The sequence below is a fragment of the Manihot esculenta genome, chromosome 13 (assembly GCF_001659605.2).
Source record: "Manihot esculenta cultivar AM560-2 chromosome 13, M.esculenta_v8, whole genome shotgun sequence".
Lineage (NCBI taxonomy): Eukaryota > Viridiplantae > Streptophyta > Magnoliopsida > Malpighiales > Euphorbiaceae > Manihot > Manihot esculenta.
This window is the reverse complement of record NC_035173.2, coordinates 167805-188649: the sequence shown is the minus strand read 5'-3', so window position 1 is coordinate 188649 and position 20845 is coordinate 167805. Positions and strand designations below refer to the sequence as shown.

Genomic DNA, 20845 nt, shown 5'->3' with positions numbered 1-20845 from the left:
AAGGCAATCATCATAAATCTACTCACCCTGGAGGTAGTTGTTTCCATTCAACTATATGCTTGCCAAAATCATTCCGAGGGAATCAATGTTGTAAAGCTGCATCTAATCCTTTTGTGATTGAGATCCTTCTGCAGCAATTGCTCGTTTAGCCCTACTTGCAACTACTTGCTTAGTAATCAAGTTTCAAATAACCATTGCTTAGTAATCAAGTTTCAAATAACCAAGTGCTCTGATACCATGTACAAAAGCTAAAATAATCGAAAGAATTAAAAGTTTTGGAGTTTACAGAGTCTAGTGCATTTCTCTTATAATAGAGTACAACTTCAACCTCCTCAAACAAACTTTCCCGCGTTGAGTAACTGATTTGAGACTCACATTTTATTTGCCAATCCACACCGTTTCATTGATCCCTTCTCCGCACCGTTTTCCATTTGTCCTCTTTTTTCTTGTTTTCGTGCCTCTAATGACCCAGCTTCTCTTTTATACGTTATCAAATTCCGTAATTGTAATAATAAATACAATTATAGTACTGCAATTGACTTAAAGTTGGATATACTTATTTCCTATAGCGGATAAGTTTATCAAATTCAGTGATTGTAATAATAAATACAATGATAGTGCTGTAATCGACTTAAAGTTGGATAGAATTATTTCTTATAGCGGATAAGTTTATCAAATTCCGTAATTGTAATATTAAATACAATTATAGTGCTGTATTTCACTTAAAAGTTGGATATAATTATTTCTTATAGCGGTAAACAGTTAAATTAGCATCTATACTTGCAAATGGTAAATATTTTACACATTTTCACATATGATCTTGCATTACACCATTTTTCTATATAATCAACATAGGTGAGGTGCAGCCCTACCCACTACTCATCTACAAGTTACATAAACAATAATATTAATATAAGCAATTTGGAGGGGGGAAAAATCTAATAACCATATATATATAATTAAAAAAGAAAGGACAGATTTTCCCAACCGTCATCCAAGCTAGGACTACATGGACTTTTCAAATGCATCAGCCCCTCCCTAAGGAGGTCAGAAGTCTGATTTCATTAGCTTTGCTCGTGGCTTTATATTGATATTGTCAAAAGGCTTCGCCTGTTCAACATGGACATAATCCCTCGTTTTAAGTACCTGCAATTTGCAAATCAGGAAAATATTACACCACCAACATTGGAACCTAGGAAGGAAACAATCATCCTGATTGTTTTCCCTTCTAAACAATAAATAAATTCTTCATTTATATCATATTTGTTTCTCAGTTATCTTTTCATGGCTTAAATTCATGTATTATTATCCCTTTTTAATTTTTTTTTAAAAAAAGGCATATCGTTTCTATTGAAATATTTCTCCAGCCCAAAGCCTGTCCCACTATCTACATTTAATATAGGATACTTTTTGAAACATATTAGGGCGACAGCTACAGGATCAAAAATTAAAAAGATGGAGTTAAACTCTGTGTTCAAGGACCATACCAAGGTCTCGAAGAACATTCTTGATGCCTCCTTCCGGGTTTTACCAGCTAGTAGACTATCCATTGGCAGGACCTTTCTTCCATGTCCTGCTTCCTTATCAAATAGCGTTTGAAGGTACTTGGCAACAGCTCTGCCCAAAAGTCACCACACAATAACATAAACAACGGTTAACAAGAGAACAAAAATTTGTAAACGAAGTGAATTTAATAAAAACTAATGAGAACATGATTGGTTAGCCAGGAAGGTTATGAAATGATCCCTGTCACCAGAACTAAGAGAAGCTTTGTACCATAATCAGAACTCGGTAAAAAAAGATATCAAGGACAATAACTTGCTCCAATGAACAAGGGGATGAATAGTGAAAAGAAAAAAGAAAAAAAAGAACAAGGGATGAATCGTTCCTAGTTTTCTTCTCAAACAATGCCAGAACATCGACATGCTTCCCTCCAATTAGCTATGCAACCATGCAACATTGAGTCAAAACTAGTCAAAACCAAAAGACTCGAGCAACTTGACATGTTTGGTTTTAGAGCCAAAAGAATTTGGCATCATTTGGTATAAGAAGATGCTTCAAAAAGAGATTGTAGCAAGATAATTACAGGCTCAACTTTCATCTGTGAGAGAGAAAGCTGCCAAAAGCCAGAGAAAGTACAGAAACAGGGTTTCCTATGCCCACAAACAGATTGATGTTTGGGGATGCACCCAAAATAGAGATAAGAGAACAGCCTACCATATGCTAACATGTTATATTAGGTAAGCCAAATTACACAAATCATACATACCTGGTGCGAGAAGACCACCCACTATTGTCAAGAACACGAGTATCTTCAGCATTTGGCATGCCTTCCTCATAGTCTTCACCTATTTCATCATCATCAACATTCAAGAACTCTGCATAAAGGGCCCAATGATCATATTAATTTCAGAAATTTTGATTGTATAATATCAGGAAAAGATGCTTCTATGAAATATGTGCGTGTCTGTCAATGCAAATACTCCTGTTTGTAATAATATTTAAAAAGACAACTAAATTAATTATTCTCCTCAAGCCTTACCAACAAAGTTCCAGAAAATAAATAGGCTATAAGAGTTTCCAATATTTAATTGCTTTTTAATAATTGATCACATACTTCAAAACTTTTTAAAATTTTTTATCATATATTTTAAACAGACAAAATGGTATTTGTTCAACATTTTGCTCCCTAAGATCCCAAAATAATAATCTAACTTCTATTTACACAGTTTATGCGCAGATACTAGATAGTTATGTAAGTTTAACTAAATTTTTTCTACTATTATTTTCTTGCATATCCCTAATTAAATGTGTTGTTTGAAATAATTAACATAAAGGAAGAGCACATTAGTGATAATGTAGATACTCCCTTTTGGAGTAGGTTTCTACTATTATTTTCTTGCATATCCCTAATTAAATGTGTTGTTTGAAATAATTAACATAAAGGAAGAGCACATTAGTGATAATGTAGATACTCCCTTTCGGAGTAGGCTTTTGGTAATTAATTACAGAATATATGAGTAAATTCTTAATGAAGACTAGTATTTTTGAAAAGTTATAAAGATCGAATATAATTTTGTTCAAAAACATTCATAATTAATGATTTTAGTAGATTACTTTCAGTATATAAAAACTTAAGTAATATTAATTATACATGTTAGATTACTTTCAGTATATAAAAACTCAAGTAATATTAATTATACATGTTACAAAAAATTACATTATGAAATGAGACTACAATTTTGGGATAACAGAAAAAGAAAGTGAATTATTTTGGGACAGAGGAAGTAGTAAATTTTATATCAGTCTGGTTATTATGATGAATTTATTTATTTAGATTAGCAATGTTGTGCCAATCTCTATTTATTTTAATTTCTCATAATCCAACCAAACACTTCCTTGGAAAGCTACTTCCTCAGAAAAGTGATTCCGAATGGAAATGTTAAATTCTGCAAACAACCACACCCCTAGTACTTACAACGGTTCCCACTAGAAAAGCACAACTAATTTCACTATTAGGTCATATTTAGTCTTTTGAACAGAACAACTATCGCTCATGTTTTTGGTGCACTTACATGGGAGAAGCCTTTCCTCTTTTTCTATCCCTTTACTTCTGATGGGACTTGTCCAGTTCCAATCAAAAAGAATCCCAAGTTTTACATTTATAAAAAAATACTATAAAAATTATAAAAGTCAAATATTATAAACTGTAGGAATTTATGAGATTTTCCCTTCATTCATGTGACATGATTAGGAGAAAATCATGTGATTGATCAGTAAAATAATTGCTTAATTTTAATTATTGAATTAAGGAGCATCCACGTGATGCCATATATTCTTGTATCTTCCATATAAATATAGACTCGTACATATCAAGCTAAGACACAAGTGAATAAAAAGTGGCCTTCCTTGAGGTTTGTAGCCGAACCACAAATTTTTCTCATGTTATCTCCTCCCATCTTTTTTATCATTCTAGATTTCAAGACAAACAAAGTGACTTGAATTTTTCTCAACTAATATCATTTAAATCAATCACAAGAAGGGAAAATTATTAGTACTCTCCTGTCTCACATTGTCCCATCCCTCATATCAAATGCACCCTCAGATTCTAAAATGTTTGTGGCATAATAAAACTTAAAAAGCACCAGAATCCAAAATAGCACAGAATCCAAAATAGCACAATCGACTGTCTCAGACAAAACTAAATATCACAAAATTACCATGAAACTGAAACACTGAGTAACTACTACTATGATATCCAAAACAGGTTCTAAAATATATAGATTATTATTAGTAAATTTATCAACGTCAAAAAGGGCTAATGCTTGTTTGCAACTGATTTGGATATGTCATGTTTGTATAGAAAAAAGAATGGATAGTACAATTACTATAGGGATAAGCATACAACTGCTTTGGATTTGTGCATGCATGTACAGACAATCAGAAAATCACAGCTTGAGATAGCTCAATTACTATTGGAATAGCATATGCCATCAAAAGAATAAATTTCCATTTTCCAGTGTAGGTGGTTCAATCAACATATTATAGAGAGAAAATGTATTCAATTAGGTTGCCAATGATATTTAAAAAGATACACAAACACCAAAAAAAAAAAAAAAAATCAGAAACATAGCAATAACAAAGATGTGAACCTGTGTTATTTGCAAATGCATCATCTTGGAAATCCTGCACCAACAAAGTACACACTTAGCAAAGACAGATTCTTTAGAAAGAAGTATACATACCTTGCTATAACAAGACATCTCCAAAACAATATTCTTTAGAAAGAGTTTTTTTTTGCCGGAGGTTGGGGTGGGGGTGGAGAGAGGGAGCAGAAAGAGGTCAAAATCACCATTAGATAAGCCAACAATCACCAAGTCAATACAGTAGAATACCTTCTGACCAAGGGACACAAATGCTAAAAAGAATACAAAAATTTGACAGATGGGCGAAGTTATAAAGTGATTACAGGAATGGACATGCTTTACAAGTAAACAAAAGACACATAAGATCAGAGTCTAACTTACACCACAATCACCAGTTGTAACACAGTCAAGCTGTGTATTTTCTGTATCCATGATGCTCTGACGCTCAGCTTGTTCGCATGCTGTATCTCCATTCATGGAAGTGCTTTTAAAATCTCCACCAAGTCCTACCAGATGCACAGAATCCATTTTAGATTCTTCATTGCACAAAGGATTAGATATTTGGTCAGGATTAGATACTTGGTCCTTATCATCGATAAGCCCTGAGCTCACAACCAAACCTCCAATCTCACAAAGAACTCCATGCTTATCATTTCCAATCTCATCCATAGCCTGGTCTACATTTACAGAACTGAAATTATCATCAATAGGTGCACAACCTTCTGGATGAAAATCCCTGACTTCAGTTGGTACACCAGCTTTATTTTCCTCCAAGGGAATCCCTTCTGTCCTTAATTCAGTTCCATTTGCAATAATTTGCCCTACAGAATGGTCTACAAATTCAATACCATCAAGCTCTCTGCCTTTGCTCATGTCCCTTAAGGAAGCAACTTCCTCGACCAGTTGTGTATCAATCTTATCAGATGGCATGTTTGAAGCATCCATCTGCATAAAATCATCTGAACCAATCATTTTGTCCATGACGTCTGACTGATCAAGAGTACCAGTTGTCATTTCAAAAATATCTCCAGACAGTGGCTCTCTTTGGGGTGTCTCAAACCCCTGAGCAGAATGATTTGTGGCATCAGCAACTTCAGCATCTAATTTATCAATTTCCATTTCGCTTATTTTTCCCAAATGTTCATGTTCTGAAGTTCTATAATCAGCTGCATCTGTGATAAAATTCACGTGTTCTTGATTACCAATATCATAGGAGCCAAAGTGGTCTTCAACCTGCTGATTATCATTCTGAATGGGAGTCTCAGAGAATTGTCCATCCAAGTCATTTCTGCAACTACCAGGTTCTGTGGATCCTTCAATGCCGCTATGTTGGTTAACATTTTGCTTGGCAGAATCTTCATCATCCAATGCTTCAAAAGAAGCATTATTATTGTCATCATTTTCAGAAACCGTGATTCTGCTCAAATCAAATGCTTCACTGTGCAAATCTGACAATTCTGCTAACATGCCTGAAAAACCAAACTTAATTAACTACACAACTTCATAAGAATATGGATTTTTCATGTGAAAAACAAACAAGACAATAGTAGATGGGAAGAAGAGTGTTTGAGTATGTTCGTGTCTGATAGAATTTACACTACCAAACCTAATTTGTGTTCATAACTGACTTGCAACAGTGCTGGGATTGAGAGGAAGCAAACACCATTGCATATGTGACCATAGGATTGGAAGGCAAACACCATTGCATAGGCTGACTAACTTATTAAGATATACACCATGTGTGCAAACAGCAATATAACTTTCTAAATACAACAGAGAATACCATCATCTTAAGGTCATTTTTATCCAAGTATGAAATATAAACATTGGTCCTGCATGAATTACTTTGAGGCTTGAAGCATATTAAAGATGACCCAACAATCACAAACTCCCAACCCCATAAAGCTATAATTCTCTCAACCTCTGCTCACCAAAAACAATTGGAGGAGAAAGTTTACATTTAGGCTTCAGCTAATATAAACAAGGTAAATGACAAAAATATGATAAATATAATAACAATAAAGCAGGAAAGCAAACTTAAGCTCTAGCAAAATTAACTCACCAGTTAATACTGGTTCACTAAAGATTCCCTCTTCCAAGAATTGCCTTTGAATCATCAAAATTTCAGTGCATGTACAAGGTGCCTTTTTCCTCATGCGACGGATGTCCTCAGTGTTAGTCAACTGTTGGCGTATAGTACTTCAAAGGAGTAGGTGATTCATTAATATTTTATAAAATAAGATGATATATAGTAAATCTAAGGATACATTATGCAATAAAAATAGAACACTAAAATTGATTGATCAGGAAACTAGCACTGGAACAGATCTTCAGTGGAACCAGGACATTAAAGGAAAAAATCATTCAGCCAGATCCTGCATGGGTACTGTACTGTTGATCACCAGTACCAGAAGCACAAATATTTATGCAATCAAGGAAAATTACACCTTGATCTAATTCTTAAGTCCAAAACTCAAATTTCTGTTTAGGAAAATTAGAGCTCAGCAGTCTGTAGGAGTGTTCCAAATCCCACTTGTAGTAGGATTAATTATCAAATGTCCAAAAAATTTAGGGTTTAGTACTATATATAATTCCTAAGATAAAATTCTTTGCTTCATATCCTATATAGCATTTAATCTTGGCATCTTCCTAGTTTGGGATTCCCATTTCCTAATCCTAGCAGCAGAATTAATTATCAAATATATAAATAGTAATATAACTTGGAAATTCTCTAGGGATTTTGACAAATATCCAAATATTATATTTGAAAGGCTCGGTGGTTAATTTATTTCCCCCCTTCCTTCTCTCTTATTTTTTTAATCTGCTGCTACAGTGCTTCAGGTGCAGTCACAGCATCAAAATAACCAGAAACTTCTCTTCTTCTCTAATCAGCTCTAATACAGTTCCCCTTCTTCCTTAAATCAGAACCCTCAAACTAATAAATTTCTTCCAATTTTCCCACCATAAAAGCATTTATAGCAGGTTCCTACCTGTCAACATTCTTAACTAGTGAACAATTAAGATAGGACAGAAGACACTTATTATCAAAATAGAAATATTCAAGATTTATAAAGAGAGATGGTAGATGAGAATGTTGACATACTCGCCATGCAAAACCATTGAATCATCCATTAGCACCTTCCTCTTCAATGTGGAAGGTCGAGACGAAGACCGAGCACGCTTCATAGGTGGTACTTCAGGCACAGGTGGAGTTGGCTTCATTTTCAAAGCTGAAGATCTTCTTCCGACTGGAAAAGAAAACAGTTTTATCTGGTCAATAATATTTTTATGGAAGTCTACATTAGAAAGCAAATAGCCTAGCATGTTAAAGGAACCAGTGAAGGACATGATACCTAATATAGAAGATAGCAAGTCATCATCATCAGGAATAGAATCTAGTGTTCTCGTTGATTTGGTCATGCTGAATGATTCAACTGAATTTACACTTTGCACAGTCAAAGAGCTTTCAGTAAGACTTCGTTTTCTCACAGAAATTTTTGTCCCTGCACCACTTTCATCACCCTCCTCTTGGACTTGTTTATCAGGTGTCTCAACTAGTAAATCATGTGGTCTATCCAGAGGCCTCTGGGGGGCAAAAAGCAACTTCTCAGGTGCAGGCAAATCAGAAGTCAAGGAACTATTCAGATCTTCACACTGGTTATCATTAGAGATTGCCTTGTCCAGTTGATCCTCTTGTGTTCCTCCATCAGCCAGAATTTCTCCACTTAAAGTGGCTTCAGAAATCCGATTTTCCTCTGACCGCACAACATCAGTCTTGTGGCACTCTTGAACTAAAAAGGTAAAAATATTTAGGCAGCCAAGTTAATTAAAATACAAGTTCAGAAAACAGATTAGCATCTAATTGCATCCACATAGCTTGCGGTACAAACCTTGCACCTTAGTGGAAGTTCCAGAAGCATGGAACCCTTCCTCCCTTTCAAGCAACTCTGTTGACAATGGTACAGTGTCTACTGATTGCAAGTCAGAAGCAACCATAGAATTACCAACATCATGAGATGCAATATCAGGCTCACTTAAACGGGAACTGCATGTCCGGAGCACACTTGTGCAAGCAGTTGCTATTGGTTCATTATTAACATTGTCATTCATTACTTCCTCAAGTCCCTGACAACCCTGACCTTCAATATTAACAGAGTTTGGAGCACTAGGCGATTCCCTTGAGTGGATAGGATTTGACACAAAAGGTTTGCCATTTGAGTGTAATTCTTCCATGTTTCTGGTGATTTCGACATCATCAGTTTCTCGCAACCTAACTCCTAAGGATTTGTCACACTCTCCACTTCCATCTATAGAGGGGACAGGCTCTTCATTATTGCACAGAACAACTTTATTTGCATCTTCTACCTTGTTGAAACCATCCAGTACACCAACATTCCCATCTACTGGATCATATTCTGCAATCACTTTAGTAGAAAGAGAATCTCCCTCCATCCTTGTTTGGTTGACCTCCAATTCACCAGAAGGGTGGCTGCTATCTTCAGCATGCATGCACACACTAGAATTACTATTGAAATGACCACCTAAAGAAAAATCCATGGCATCATCCCTATGATGAATGTCTGACGTGGCGACATTTTCAGAGGCCCCTATTCGTACACATTCACTTAAATTCTGATCTTCTGGTTCTAAATGATCCTCACAGACCAGACCTTCCTTGACACTGAACACATTTGGCTCTTCCATTAACCCAGGGGTAGATGGAGCCTGAGCATAGTCAACGCCTCCCAAATTTGCAGAAAAACCTTCCATCTATCACAAGGGAAAACCTTTTCATCAAATTGAGGAATTAATTATTCTCTAATAACTAGAAAATGATCACTTCTAGAAGTCGAATAAAAACCAACATAAAAACAAAAAATAACAAAGAAACAAAGGGATTAAGTGACTTTAGCAATAAGATATTTTGGATTTCCAAATCAACCTTTTCTCTAGTACCATTCAATGGTATGTCTTCTGAAGATTCAGTCATCCCTTCATGACTTGTATCAATTTTTGGATGTGGTATTGGCTCAACAGGCATTGAAGCATCATTTCTACAATCATAGGAGATGAACATGATTCATTAGAAATTCTTGATGATAAGTAAAATTAAATAAAATCAATCAGCAGACCAAGTACCAGAAATCATTTTAAGGATCCTGTGTCAGAAATTCTTTACGTTCTAAATAACTAAAAAAGATCAACTATTATGTTTTAAATAACCAGTTTCTCTTCAAGTTCATAAATCATCCATCCCTTCTCTCCTCTATCCCTTTTCATCCAAGTCTCAGATCTGCCACCTCATTGTCCTCTATCCTTCCCCATCTCAGACTCTCTCATCAATTATCCCTCTCTTAAACTTAGATTCTGCTCATATAGCTATTGGATGATGATCTTTCACCTCACCTCTCAAGCTCATAGTGGCACTCCATCTTCAGCCTTTGCATGCTAAGCCTGCTCCTCCACGCTGAGTTGGGCAGCAAGACGGTCACTTGACTTGGGTTTGTTGATTTGTGTTCAATCTCCTGCGTATCCTCCTTTAGGAAACTCAACATCTTAGGTTTGTTGATTTATTCGGTTTTTGAAATTTGGTTACTTGTCAGATTGGGACTTTGATTGTTAGATTTATTTCTCCTGATCTGTTGTTGGGTTTGTTGGATTTGCTCTCTTCATTATGATCCAATTTAATTTCAGTTCTTTTTTCTAGATTTGTTCTCTTAACATTTGTTTTGTTGAGACTTGAGATCTGTTGTTGGATATTTGATTGATTGAGATTGAAATTTCAGAGAAAAATGTCTATATGCTTGTAGCTTATTGAGCGACCCGAAGATTCAGTTAGCACTTTTAATATGTTCAATTCGGTTACTAAAAAAATTTGGTTTTCGGTCTTTTTGGTCCAGAACGCAATATATATAGATCCACTTGATTAAGGGAGCATACGTCATAGTTAATCTGAAATAACTTTGAACTCTCTGTGTGTGTCTGTGTGTGAGAAGAAGAAGAATAATTCATGTCAAAATAACCTCTCCTTACCATCTGAAAATGAACAAAACAAATAAGGCTAGTATAATAGAAATATATAATTACACCCCAACGCCTGCCCCCCCCCCCAAAAAAAAAAAAAAATAGAAAATAGGACAAGAAAATGAATGGTATAATAACAAATCAGATATTAGTGACACAGATGAGAAAGCCTTACTCAGAAACTTCACCACTCCCTGTTGCTGCAACCTTATCTAGGAAGAGGTCCTGTTAATAATCATGCCAGAAACATAATTAAATAAATGACAATTTGTACAATACCAATAACTGAATGATCAAGGGTGACTGTATAAAAGCCATAATGCATAAACATTGAAACTTGTTTACTGGTGCATGGATCACCAGATGGATTACCTCCATGGGACAGGGGAGCCAGTGTATTTGGCTCCTAAACTTTCAAGCCAAAAACATATAGTATAGGCTGTCAACGGACTGAACAATTAGGGGAACTCCAATTACATCAACCAAATTTCATTATTTATATTTCAAATTAGCTTCCAACAAGATTTTGGAGATAACGGGACCCAGCAAGCAAAATAGAATTACCTCTTCAAGGTCCAAACCAACTTGAGAAGCGTCACCATCACCAAAACGCTCTGAAATCATATTATGACATATAAGAAATCGAATTACTAATTGCATAATCATCATTAGGTAATTAAATATACCACAAAAAAATGGCATGAAAAGACTGCACAAACCATCCAAACCAAACTGCGATGATGAGTACACAACACCATCCATTGTGTCTTGAAGTGTAATCTGCTCCCTTGTACTGACATGATGGTCAACGTAGTTACTGCAGGATAGCTAAAAGTTAAGATACAAAAGGAAAAAAAAAGGATCTTAAGTATGAAAAGTTTTTTCCCCAAGAATTTGCCATATCGTACGGTAAGATATAACCTAGCAATTAATTGAATGATGGCCATATTGCCATTGTCAGGTATATAATGAATGTCAAAACAGGAAAAAGATTAAAAAAAAAAAAAAAAAAAAACCAACTAGCAGATGAACATCTACGTGAACACCACAGGTCTGAACTTGGAAATTCCAAAGAGATCACAAGTTCATAACCCACTGGATGGGCAGGGGGATTTTATAAAACACGAGAGAACTACCCCAAGCAGTATAGCTCACATGTGTTGAGACCTTTTAAATAGGAACTGTAAGGATACAGACCCTTACATGGTCATTACATTTCTTGAACTGTTACTGCATAAACAGAAACAATAAACTACAAAAGGTAATTTAGCTGACAACAGTTTCTGATTTCAGAACTCACCCCTGGAAAATGTCATTATCTGGCAGCTCAAAATCATCAAGATCAAAAGTCTCAGGCAATGTAATGGAGTGATATGGAGCAGTTGATTCTTCTGGAGGTAAATCAACTGCAGTAGAACGAAAAGCTTGCTTTATCTTCAGCAAAGCCTCACTGCAGTCATCGAAAAGGTAATTCACCTTTCTAGAATATATCCTCACCACACCAAGCAGAAGATGACTGGACAACCTAAGTGCAATAGGTACTTCAGGAAAAAGAATTGAATCTGTGAGAGATCAGGAAAAAAGAGTTAGAAGAGTCAAGAGGAACAGTTAATAATAAAAAAGATGCACAAGAACCAGTGACAATTTTAACTTGTAAGAAAAAGAATGACACTGCTACCAGATCACAATTATTTGCTGGGATATGACATGAGCTTTGGAAACAGGCGGTCTTATTACCGCAGGGGGAGAAAGCAAGCTGGTGGCCCTTGTTTGTTTAATAATCAATTGCAAAATCTTATGTACATACATAATAAAGCATTTGAATCTAAATTCTTTACTACATGGGTAAATCAAGGCTAAGACTCAGACTGCAGGAGATAAAACACTACCTTGGTAAAGGATAAGTATGACACTTTATTACAAATCATTTCTTAACTTTCATTTGTTTGTAGCAATGACCTAAACAACGTTACTTTATTGCTCCAATTTCCCCATGGAAAAATAATCAGAAAAAAACGATCAGTATAAGACAATTGCCACAATGGAACTTTTATGCTTCTCTATATCACGGGACTGGTTTACCCACCTTCATTTTTTAAGCAGAAGGAAAGGATATGGTAAACAAAAAGCGCAAAAAGCTTAATGAGAACTTACCTACAGAGACACCAATATCAGTGTCAGCGACCTGGTTCTTTCGAAGCTTTCTCTCTAAATGAGCCGCTATCCATATTGTCCCTAATGGCCCTTTCTTGGCTAATATGAACTGTGAATAAAACATATCTTATGTAGAAAATAAAAAATCTCAGTTTTCGTACAACACGCTATCTCCAGAGTTTGCGAAAACTTGCGCTAACAAATAAAATCCATCGATAGATAAAAAGCTAAGAAAACCCCAAATTCACAACAACAACAGCAGCAGCAATTAGCTTCAAAAACAACCTTATTCCACAACCTAGAACTTGAAAAAACCAAGTTGAAAAAACTAATTTACACACAGCAACCTAAATTAAATACAACAACTTCCTCCAAATTCTCCCAAAGAGACTCTAAACTGGGGGGGACATCGAATGGAGATGAAAAACAGCAAATACAGGCACTTGATGCAATTCGGCATCGAAACCCTAATTTGAATACAAGCGAGAATTCTGTAGAAAGAAGCGGAAAATTCCAGTTGCGACCCAAAATAGACTTGAGAGAGCTGAAGAAAACGCCAAAAAGCAGCAAGAAGCAAAGAACCTAATATTTGGTCAGCTACCACAGCAGCTGAGATACTCGATAACAAAAGAGAGGCGCTTCATTTCGACGGAATCCAACAATCTGAGAAATTAGGAGGAGGAAAAATTAGCGGAGAAGTGAAACACTGAAACCCTAGTTTCTGCGGAGGAAGGACGGTGCGGGGAAGAAACATAGAGGAAGAAGAAGGAAGGAGGAGCAGACAAGGAAACGAAGTTCCAAGTGAAGCGTATAATTTAAATTTCGAGCGAGGGATCAGACAGAGTGTGCGTGAGAATTGGAGAATCTAAAAACAAAAAGAAAAAAAAAAAATTGTAAGGAAAGAGGCAAAATGGTTAAAGGAAAAGACTAAAATCGAGGAGAGGAAAGGAGAGGGGATGCGCTGTTTGTTTCAGATTTTTTTGTTTTTGGAATATTTAACACTCAACTGACGATTGGTTAACCAAAAACATAAAATAAAATAAAATAAAATATCACTTGACTGAGCTGATTGATTTAAATAACTTTATAAATAATAATTTTGAATGTAGCAAAATTTATTAATGTAATTAAATTTTAAATAAATCATATTTTAATTTTAAATTTTAAAATTTCAGTTTCGATTTCTTTATTTTTAAAATTAAAATTTTAAATTTTTAAACTTTAAATTTATCCAATTTAAAATTTTTTCATTTATAATTTTATCAATTTTTTATTAATTAAAAATCAAATAAAGAAAATACCCACTCTTTTCTTTTTCATTATGAGTAATTAAATATTAAAACATCTCCAAATAAATACAAACCATCATAAACTTCTTATTTTCGGTTACGCAAATCATTAAAACAAATCATGAACATCTCCATTGCAAAAATCCATTCCTGCAATATAAAATATTAATAGATTCAAGCATCTTCAATATCCCATGATAGCAAATTTAAACTTTGCCTCTCCAACATAATGCCTTAGAGCAAATACCCTAACACAAAACACATATAGACCGATGACGGAGACTAGCGAACATCGAAAGAGAATATTGAACTTCTACAATCTTTGCCAATCGCCACCATCAGAAATCAAGAAGAAGCCATCGTATGCCAAACAACCAGTGGGAGGGAAGAGACACTACAGGTGGAGAAAATGTTTTGTTGAAGATAAATATGAGTATTGTGAGGGCAAAGATTGTAGAAGTCCAATATTCTCTTTCAATATTCGCTAGTCTCTGTCATCGGTCTATATGTGTTTTGTATTAGTTTATTTGCTCTAAGGCATTATCTTGGACCTTTTTGTATGTCGTTTTAGTTATTAATAAAAGAGGTTTTACCATCATTATTATTTGTTTGCATATTACATAATGATGATTAACATCCCTAGTTACTTATTATTATGTTCATAATAATAAAATATAACTAATATGATTATTGATTGATAATCATGAGATGATTATGTATATGTTGATATAATTCAATAATCATAGATACTTGTTAGAGAATAAACATTGGATAGACCCGCACTGAGATCACTACATGGATTATTGTTATAAGTGAATCTCAAAGTAATTATATTTTAATCATTTGACTTGAGATTGCATATTACATAATGATGATTAACATCTCTGGTTACTTAATATTATGTTCATAATAATAAAATATAACTAATATGATTATTGATTGATAATCATGAGATGATTATGTATATGTTGATATAATTCAATAATCATAGATACTTGTTAGAGAACAAAATACTGGATAGACTCGCACTGAGATAACTACATGGATTATTGTCATAAGTGAATCTCAAAGTAGTTATATCTTAATCCTTTGACTTGAGATTGTCACAGTTTCCAACATAAACACTGTTATGTTTTGACATAACCAAACATTGTCTTTAATTAGACAATTATAAAGGTTATGATTGAGTATAACATAAATTATGTAGAGGATATTGAACAATCAAGATAGAATTTGTCTCTCTCTTTGAGAGAGATATCTTCTGGGTCTCTTGATAAGTGAGACTGAAAAATGTATGGCCGTGCTCAAATGAATTGATAGTGTGATTAATATCATTTGATTTTATCAGTCTACTTAGAGATCGAGAAATCACAAGTTTGAACATTATAAGTTTGACATTGACCATAACTTATGTTCAAACTAGATATCGTGTGACAAAGGGATTAATACATATTCTATTTAATTAGATTTTATCGGACTATTAATCCTCATATTAGTTGAGTAGTCATAATGTCTTACTAGAGACCACTTATAATTTATGGGTCCGGTGGGACTGGACTTATTGCCCATTAATGTGAGCCTATTGGGTCACACACAAAAGAACATTGTTGATATGCTATATTAATGGGCTAAAAGCCCATTAGTATAATTAATAGTAATAATAAAAATGTTATTATTATTAATATTAATTATTATTATAAGATAATAATATTTAAAAGATTTGTAGTTTATCTGTAACTGTTACAGATAAAAAAAATTCAATTTTCCTTATCAAAATAAACTGTCATGTAAGATATTTGAATATCTGCGAGATTGTAATAGTGTGTGATAAACACAACTCTTTTGCGAAAAGAATTGTGGGAAAACAAAAAGACTTAAAACGTATAAAATTCTTGCTGTGAATTGCCGGGGAACATTTTTTGGAGAAATCGTTTTGAGCTGCAGATTGGAAAAGCACATAGCTTATCCATCTTTGAGAGAGCTAGCACTCTAGAATGGTAAAAGACGTTCGTGTGGATACCATAGAGGGTGTTCATTGAAAAAGCAGCACCATCAGTCCGGAATAGTATCTTCCTTGAGTCTAACGGATTAGTTTTTTATCCTTCCTTTCGAAATAAACGAAGCACTCGGATCCTGTGAAGGAAATCAGCATAAATGTGATAGTGGGTCGCTACATGAAAGATTGGGCACCTTTCTAAAGACACTCAGATACTCATGAATAGATACGGGCATATGACTGATTAAAGCGCCATCTATATGAAACTGTAATAACCATGCAGTCTTTGTCTTTTATCAAAATCTGAGCTCAAAGTTCAAGACGTCAGTTCACTCATATTCTTTCATATGGAGATTTATGTATACTAAGTATAATTTTAAGTTCGGAAGACACTTGCTCAATGAACACTTTTAAGTCCATAATGTACTGCTAAAATATCTTTATAATTTTCTTTTAATATTTCTTTTAAATTATGCAGGGGATTATTAGATATTTTTTATTTAAAATTTAAAAAAGAGGAGAAATAGCCAACTTAAGGAAGTCAGCAAGTTAAGCCGACTTTGTATGCCTATAAATAGGCATGAGAAGTAAATTTGGAAAACACATTTACCATATCCTCCATCTTCTTCTTCTTTTCAATTTGATTATTAAACTTTTATTTCTTTTTCATTCCTCTTTCAAATCACCTTATTTAAAAAACCTTCCATAATATTTTATTAATGATGCCCTGAGATCCAGAAAATAGGGTTTATAGTAGTTGTGTGAGCTTAGACCAAAGAGAAAGGTATTCCTTCCCCTTTTATTTCTTTCCTTTTGTGTGCTAGTGACGCCTAATGGTCTTTCTGCTACAGTGCCACCTGTCTATGTCACGCGGGTTCGTACGTACGAAAATGTCAGACCCCCTCTCTATGCCAAACGGCCATTTAATTCTCCCGGTGCGCATGCGGGTAGGGCTGCGAAGTGACTAAGCCTACTATCCTTCTTCATGTCATGTCACCAGGCTAGACTTTTCCTTACTGGACTTAGGCTCGCGGGCGACCAGGCCTGCCCCATGTGCCTAGGTTAGGGCTGGAGATGCTAGACCGGTCGTTTAGAAAAGACTTCATGGGCTTAGGGCCAGTACTGTCTTCTTGGGCCCGGCCTTACCCTGGGGTGGCGAAACCCAGCGATCATCAATTGCCCCTTTACCTCCTCAGCAGTTATGGCATGACTGGTGAGGGGATAAATCCTTAGGTCTCATTATGACTGCGCGGCTCAATGACGGCTTCCATCAAAACATCTCTTCTTTACTTTATTGTTTTCAAAATTCAAAACCTCAAATCTTTTATAGAACTCTTCTTCTCCCTCTGCTCTCTGTGTGCTCCAACACTTTTGTTTCTCTTCAGAGCTATTTTCAAGGTATGTCTTCTACACTGCAATGGATGGTCCCAGGCTTCCCGATGTCCTAAACCAGGAATCTAACGTTATCCCTTCTCCTCTGTCAACCTTCTTTTCTCGAGAATACCTGGATACCCCCCTTTATCGTATTAAGGCTCCTCACCGTAATGAGAGAATCGTCCTTCCTGATTCTCCTCCCTCTGGCCTTGTTGATCCTCAGTGAGACCTCAGTCTGGTTTTCTTCGTCACACAACGGGAGTTTGGCCTAACTTTCCCGTTTTTTCCATTTTTCGTTGAGGTCTTCCATTACTTTGGGATTACCCCTCGTATGCTTGCCCCCAACTCCATTCTCTTTGTGTGTTCTTTCGAGTCAGTGAGTCTCAGTTGGGGTTTTAACCCTACGGCTGCCCTGTTTTCCACCTTCTTCCGTCTAATCTGGACTAGCCAGGATTTTTATTACTTTGCCCCTCGAGGGGGACTATCCATCTTTTCGGGGCATAAAGACTCCATCAAGGGTTGGGCCGAGGGGTTCACCATTGTAGAGCTAAAGGGAGGCCCCGGGGTGTCGTGGCAAGTCGACCTCCCTTGGAGGGATGTACCTCCAAGTTGCAACGACCTTCCTCAACTGACCCTCTCTGAGCAGATCGGCCTTCTCAGATTGACTTCTGTTAAGTGAAAGTATGATGTCGAGAAATGTATGTTTGTGTCCAGTCTTCAGGATTGCCGGGAAGCTGGTACTTGTTAGCTCAGGTCCTATCTTTCCTTTATTTTTGCCTTTTGTTGAACATGTCCCTAACTTGTTTAATTATTTTTGTTTTCTGCAGCTTCCGACCTCCCCATGGACAAGATCAAGCCGCCCAAGAACTTTGTTCTATCCCGAGAGAGCATGAGGGCTGCCTTGGACGCTTTCCGTGCTAGCATGTCCATAGCTGACGCCACCCGGGAGGTCGCCCACATTATCTCCCCTAGGGCAGCTGATCGGATTGTGCCTCCTGCCCCAGCTTCCTCTCGCGCTTTGGTGCCGATCTCCAAGGACTCCCCTTCTAGCGCTTCCAAAGGGCCTAGTCGTAGCCGAACCTCCAGTTCATCCAAGTCACCTGCTACCCCCTGATCTAAATCTGCCTCTCTACCAGCCTCCCGAGAGCCTGTTGTCATTGAGGACTCCCCAGAGGATGGCTTCCAAGAGAAGGTTGGGGTAGTTGCTACTGCTGAAGGAGCTTCAAGGAAGGAGACCGGGGTCACTTCTAATGCTGAAGTTGTCTCCAAGGGCGGCACTGAGGTCACCCCAACTGACAGGGGCACCTTTGAGGGTGGAACCGAGGTCGTCCCAATTAGCTAGGGTGCTTCTGAGGGTGGAGGCGAGGTCGTCCCAGCTGGCAAGGGCGCCTCTAAGGATGGGGCCAAGAGTAAGGCCGTCTCTATTGCTCCTCGTTCTAAGAAGACCACTGCCAGTGATGGCATTGTTCTCAAGGAGGCCACTGGTAGGCGAGCTCCTCCTACGGAGGTTCCTGCTGTGGCTTCAGCCCCGAAGAAGGCTCGCGTCTCTAAGCAGCTTGATCCAGCTCTCCCTCCTACCGAGAAGAAGAAAGCATATGTGGAGCTACTATCTTCTGCACCCAATAACGAGATCCTGAGCGCTGATGAAATCACTCCCCAGTCCATTGCGACCACTATTGCCGAGCTGCTGCGTGAGAGAATGTTCGGTGGGATCACTGATGCCTCAGACCCACATTTACTTGCTCTCACCAGCCTTCTAGCTTGCTCTACTCGGGAGCAGGTGGCTTTTCGCTCTCGGACTCGAGAGGAACTTGGAGATGCGATTATAGAGATGCTCCTCATGGTGAGCTATTTCTCCTGTTTTGGGTTATTTTTTTATTCCCATTGTTTTTCTAATTCATTTTGTTGTCTCTTCTTTTTGCCAGGTGATGGGTGTCTTTATGGAGATCGACGCTCGTGACCAGTCACTCCAGAGCTCAGTGGATCGCCAAATTGAGGAAGGCAACCATGAGGACAAGCTCGCAGCTACAAGTGATGCCAGGAGTCAGCTCGCTTCCGCCCAAGGCCATCTAGAGACCCTTAGGAGTGAGTTGGCCCGGGCTCAAGAAGATGTCATAAAAGCTGGTGAAAGGTCAGCTACAGCAGAGTCTCACCGCAATGAGGCTTTGGCTCAGCTGTCTTCTATGGAGGAAGCCCAGCGAGAGAGGGATGAAGTCGTGGTTCAGCGTGATGAGGCCTGGCGTCAATGTAAGGCAGCCAGAGCAGATCATGATGATGTCCAGGCCCATTTGAGACGGTGACATCCCAGAGGGAAGAGGCCCTAGCTCAGATTTTCGTCCTTGAGCAGGAGCTTAGCAAGTGCATCGAAGACCTGAAAGGTCTGACCTTGGCAGCAGAGGAATCAAAGCTTCAACAACAATAGCTCTGCCAAGAGGTTAAGGCTCTGGAGGGGAGGTGTTCTGCCCTGCTTGAGGATGCCAAGCTTACTGAGGACAAGGTCCAACTGGCATGTGAGGAGCGCTTGCAGGAGTACAAGGGCTCTGCTAAGTTGAAAGCTAAGATCGATCAGGCTTGCCAAAGATGCCTACAGGAGTACAAGGACTCTTCAAAGTTAAAAAATGAGATCAAGCAAGCCTATGAGGATCATCTTCAACATTACAAGGACTCCTCTGAGCTGAAGGCCAAGATCGAGGAGGCTTGTGAGGCACGACTTGCGGAGTTCAAGGCTTCTGACGTGATGAAGGGGGAAATTTGGAACAAGGCCTTCCGTATGTTTGCCTCCGGGTTCAACCAAGGCCTGAAGGCAACCATGGATGCCCCTCCACCCCACTAGCTCAGCTCCGAGCTCTTGAAACTAACTTTGACGGTGAGAACGTGCGCTATGGGGAGGATGATAACCCATTGCCCAAGGTGCTCCTTCTTTGCCAGTTGGGCCTCAAAAGGAAGGTACTGGGCCTAAGGAGGAAGAAACTGGGTCACCGGCAGATGGCGTTGGATTGGCAATGGAGAGTGCTGGACTCTAAGAGGCTCACAATGTAGATAATATAAATAACACTGTAATTACTGCGGTTGAACCTCTAAGCATGATTTTACCCCTGTAATTATAGATGACTAAATGAAAATAGTGGTTTCTTTTTCTCCTATTTGTGTTACCTTTTTTACTTTTTGCTTTTCTGTTTTGATGTTTGAGTGTATGTATGTTCTTGATAATAGATGATATTTTTACCTTGGCTTGTATTTTTCCTATACTTAGATTATTTTCCATTCCTATTGCTCTATGGCTTTGCCGAGCTGCCTATATTTTTTTTAAGGCTACTCTTTTCTTCTGCTGGATCTATGAAGTTTTTCTAATTTAACATAAT

General features: G+C 37.3%; 1 protein-coding gene across 5 annotated transcripts; it reads right to left on the bottom strand.

Annotated features, from left to right (window-relative positions):
- Window positions 1–755: 755 nt before the first annotated feature.
- On the bottom strand, window positions 756–13802 carry LOC110607328 (sister chromatid cohesion 1 protein 4). Of its 5 annotated transcripts, none has more exons than XM_021746414.2 (15): window positions 12825–13801; window positions 11971–12232; window positions 11390–11487; window positions 11235–11284; window positions 10846–10895; window positions 9589–9700; window positions 8537–9416; window positions 8000–8437; window positions 7750–7894; window positions 6709–6845; window positions 5028–6115; window positions 4653–4686; window positions 2270–2378; window positions 1488–1617; window positions 756–1146 (listed from the first exon to the last, which is right to left on the bottom strand). In XM_021746414.2, exons 1-15 carry the CDS (start codon window positions 12946–12948, stop codon window positions 1048–1050), a joined length of 3756 nt encoding a protein of 1251 aa, XP_021602106.1. In that variant the 5' UTR covers window positions 12949–13801; the 3' UTR covers window positions 756–1047. The 5 variants fall into 5 exon arrangements, 4 of the variants coding, with proteins under 4 accessions (XP_021602106.1, XP_043805887.1, XP_043805888.1 ...); XM_043949952.1 differs by lacking the exon at window positions 12825–13801 and having other exon boundaries at window positions 11971–12076; window positions 12168–12214; XR_006348318.1 differs by lacking the exon at window positions 4653–4686 and having other exon boundaries at window positions 12825–13802.
- Between the last annotated feature and the right edge of the window lie 7043 nt (window positions 13803–20845).

Excerpts from the sequence above, each read along its gene's own strand:
- LOC110607328 (XM_021746414.2), bottom strand. The coding sequence starts at position 12,948 with ATGTTTTATTCACAGTTCATATTAGCCAAGAAAGGGCCATTAGGGACA. Across the intron at positions 8,438-8,536 it reads AACTTCCACTAAGGTGCAAG|TTCAAGAGTGCCACAAGACT; the intron begins GTTTGTACCGCA and ends TTACCTTTTTAG. Across the intron at positions 1,147-1,487 it reads GAATGTTCTTCGAGACCTTG|GTACTTAAAACGAGGGATTA; the intron begins GTATGGTCCTTG and ends TGCAAATTGCAG.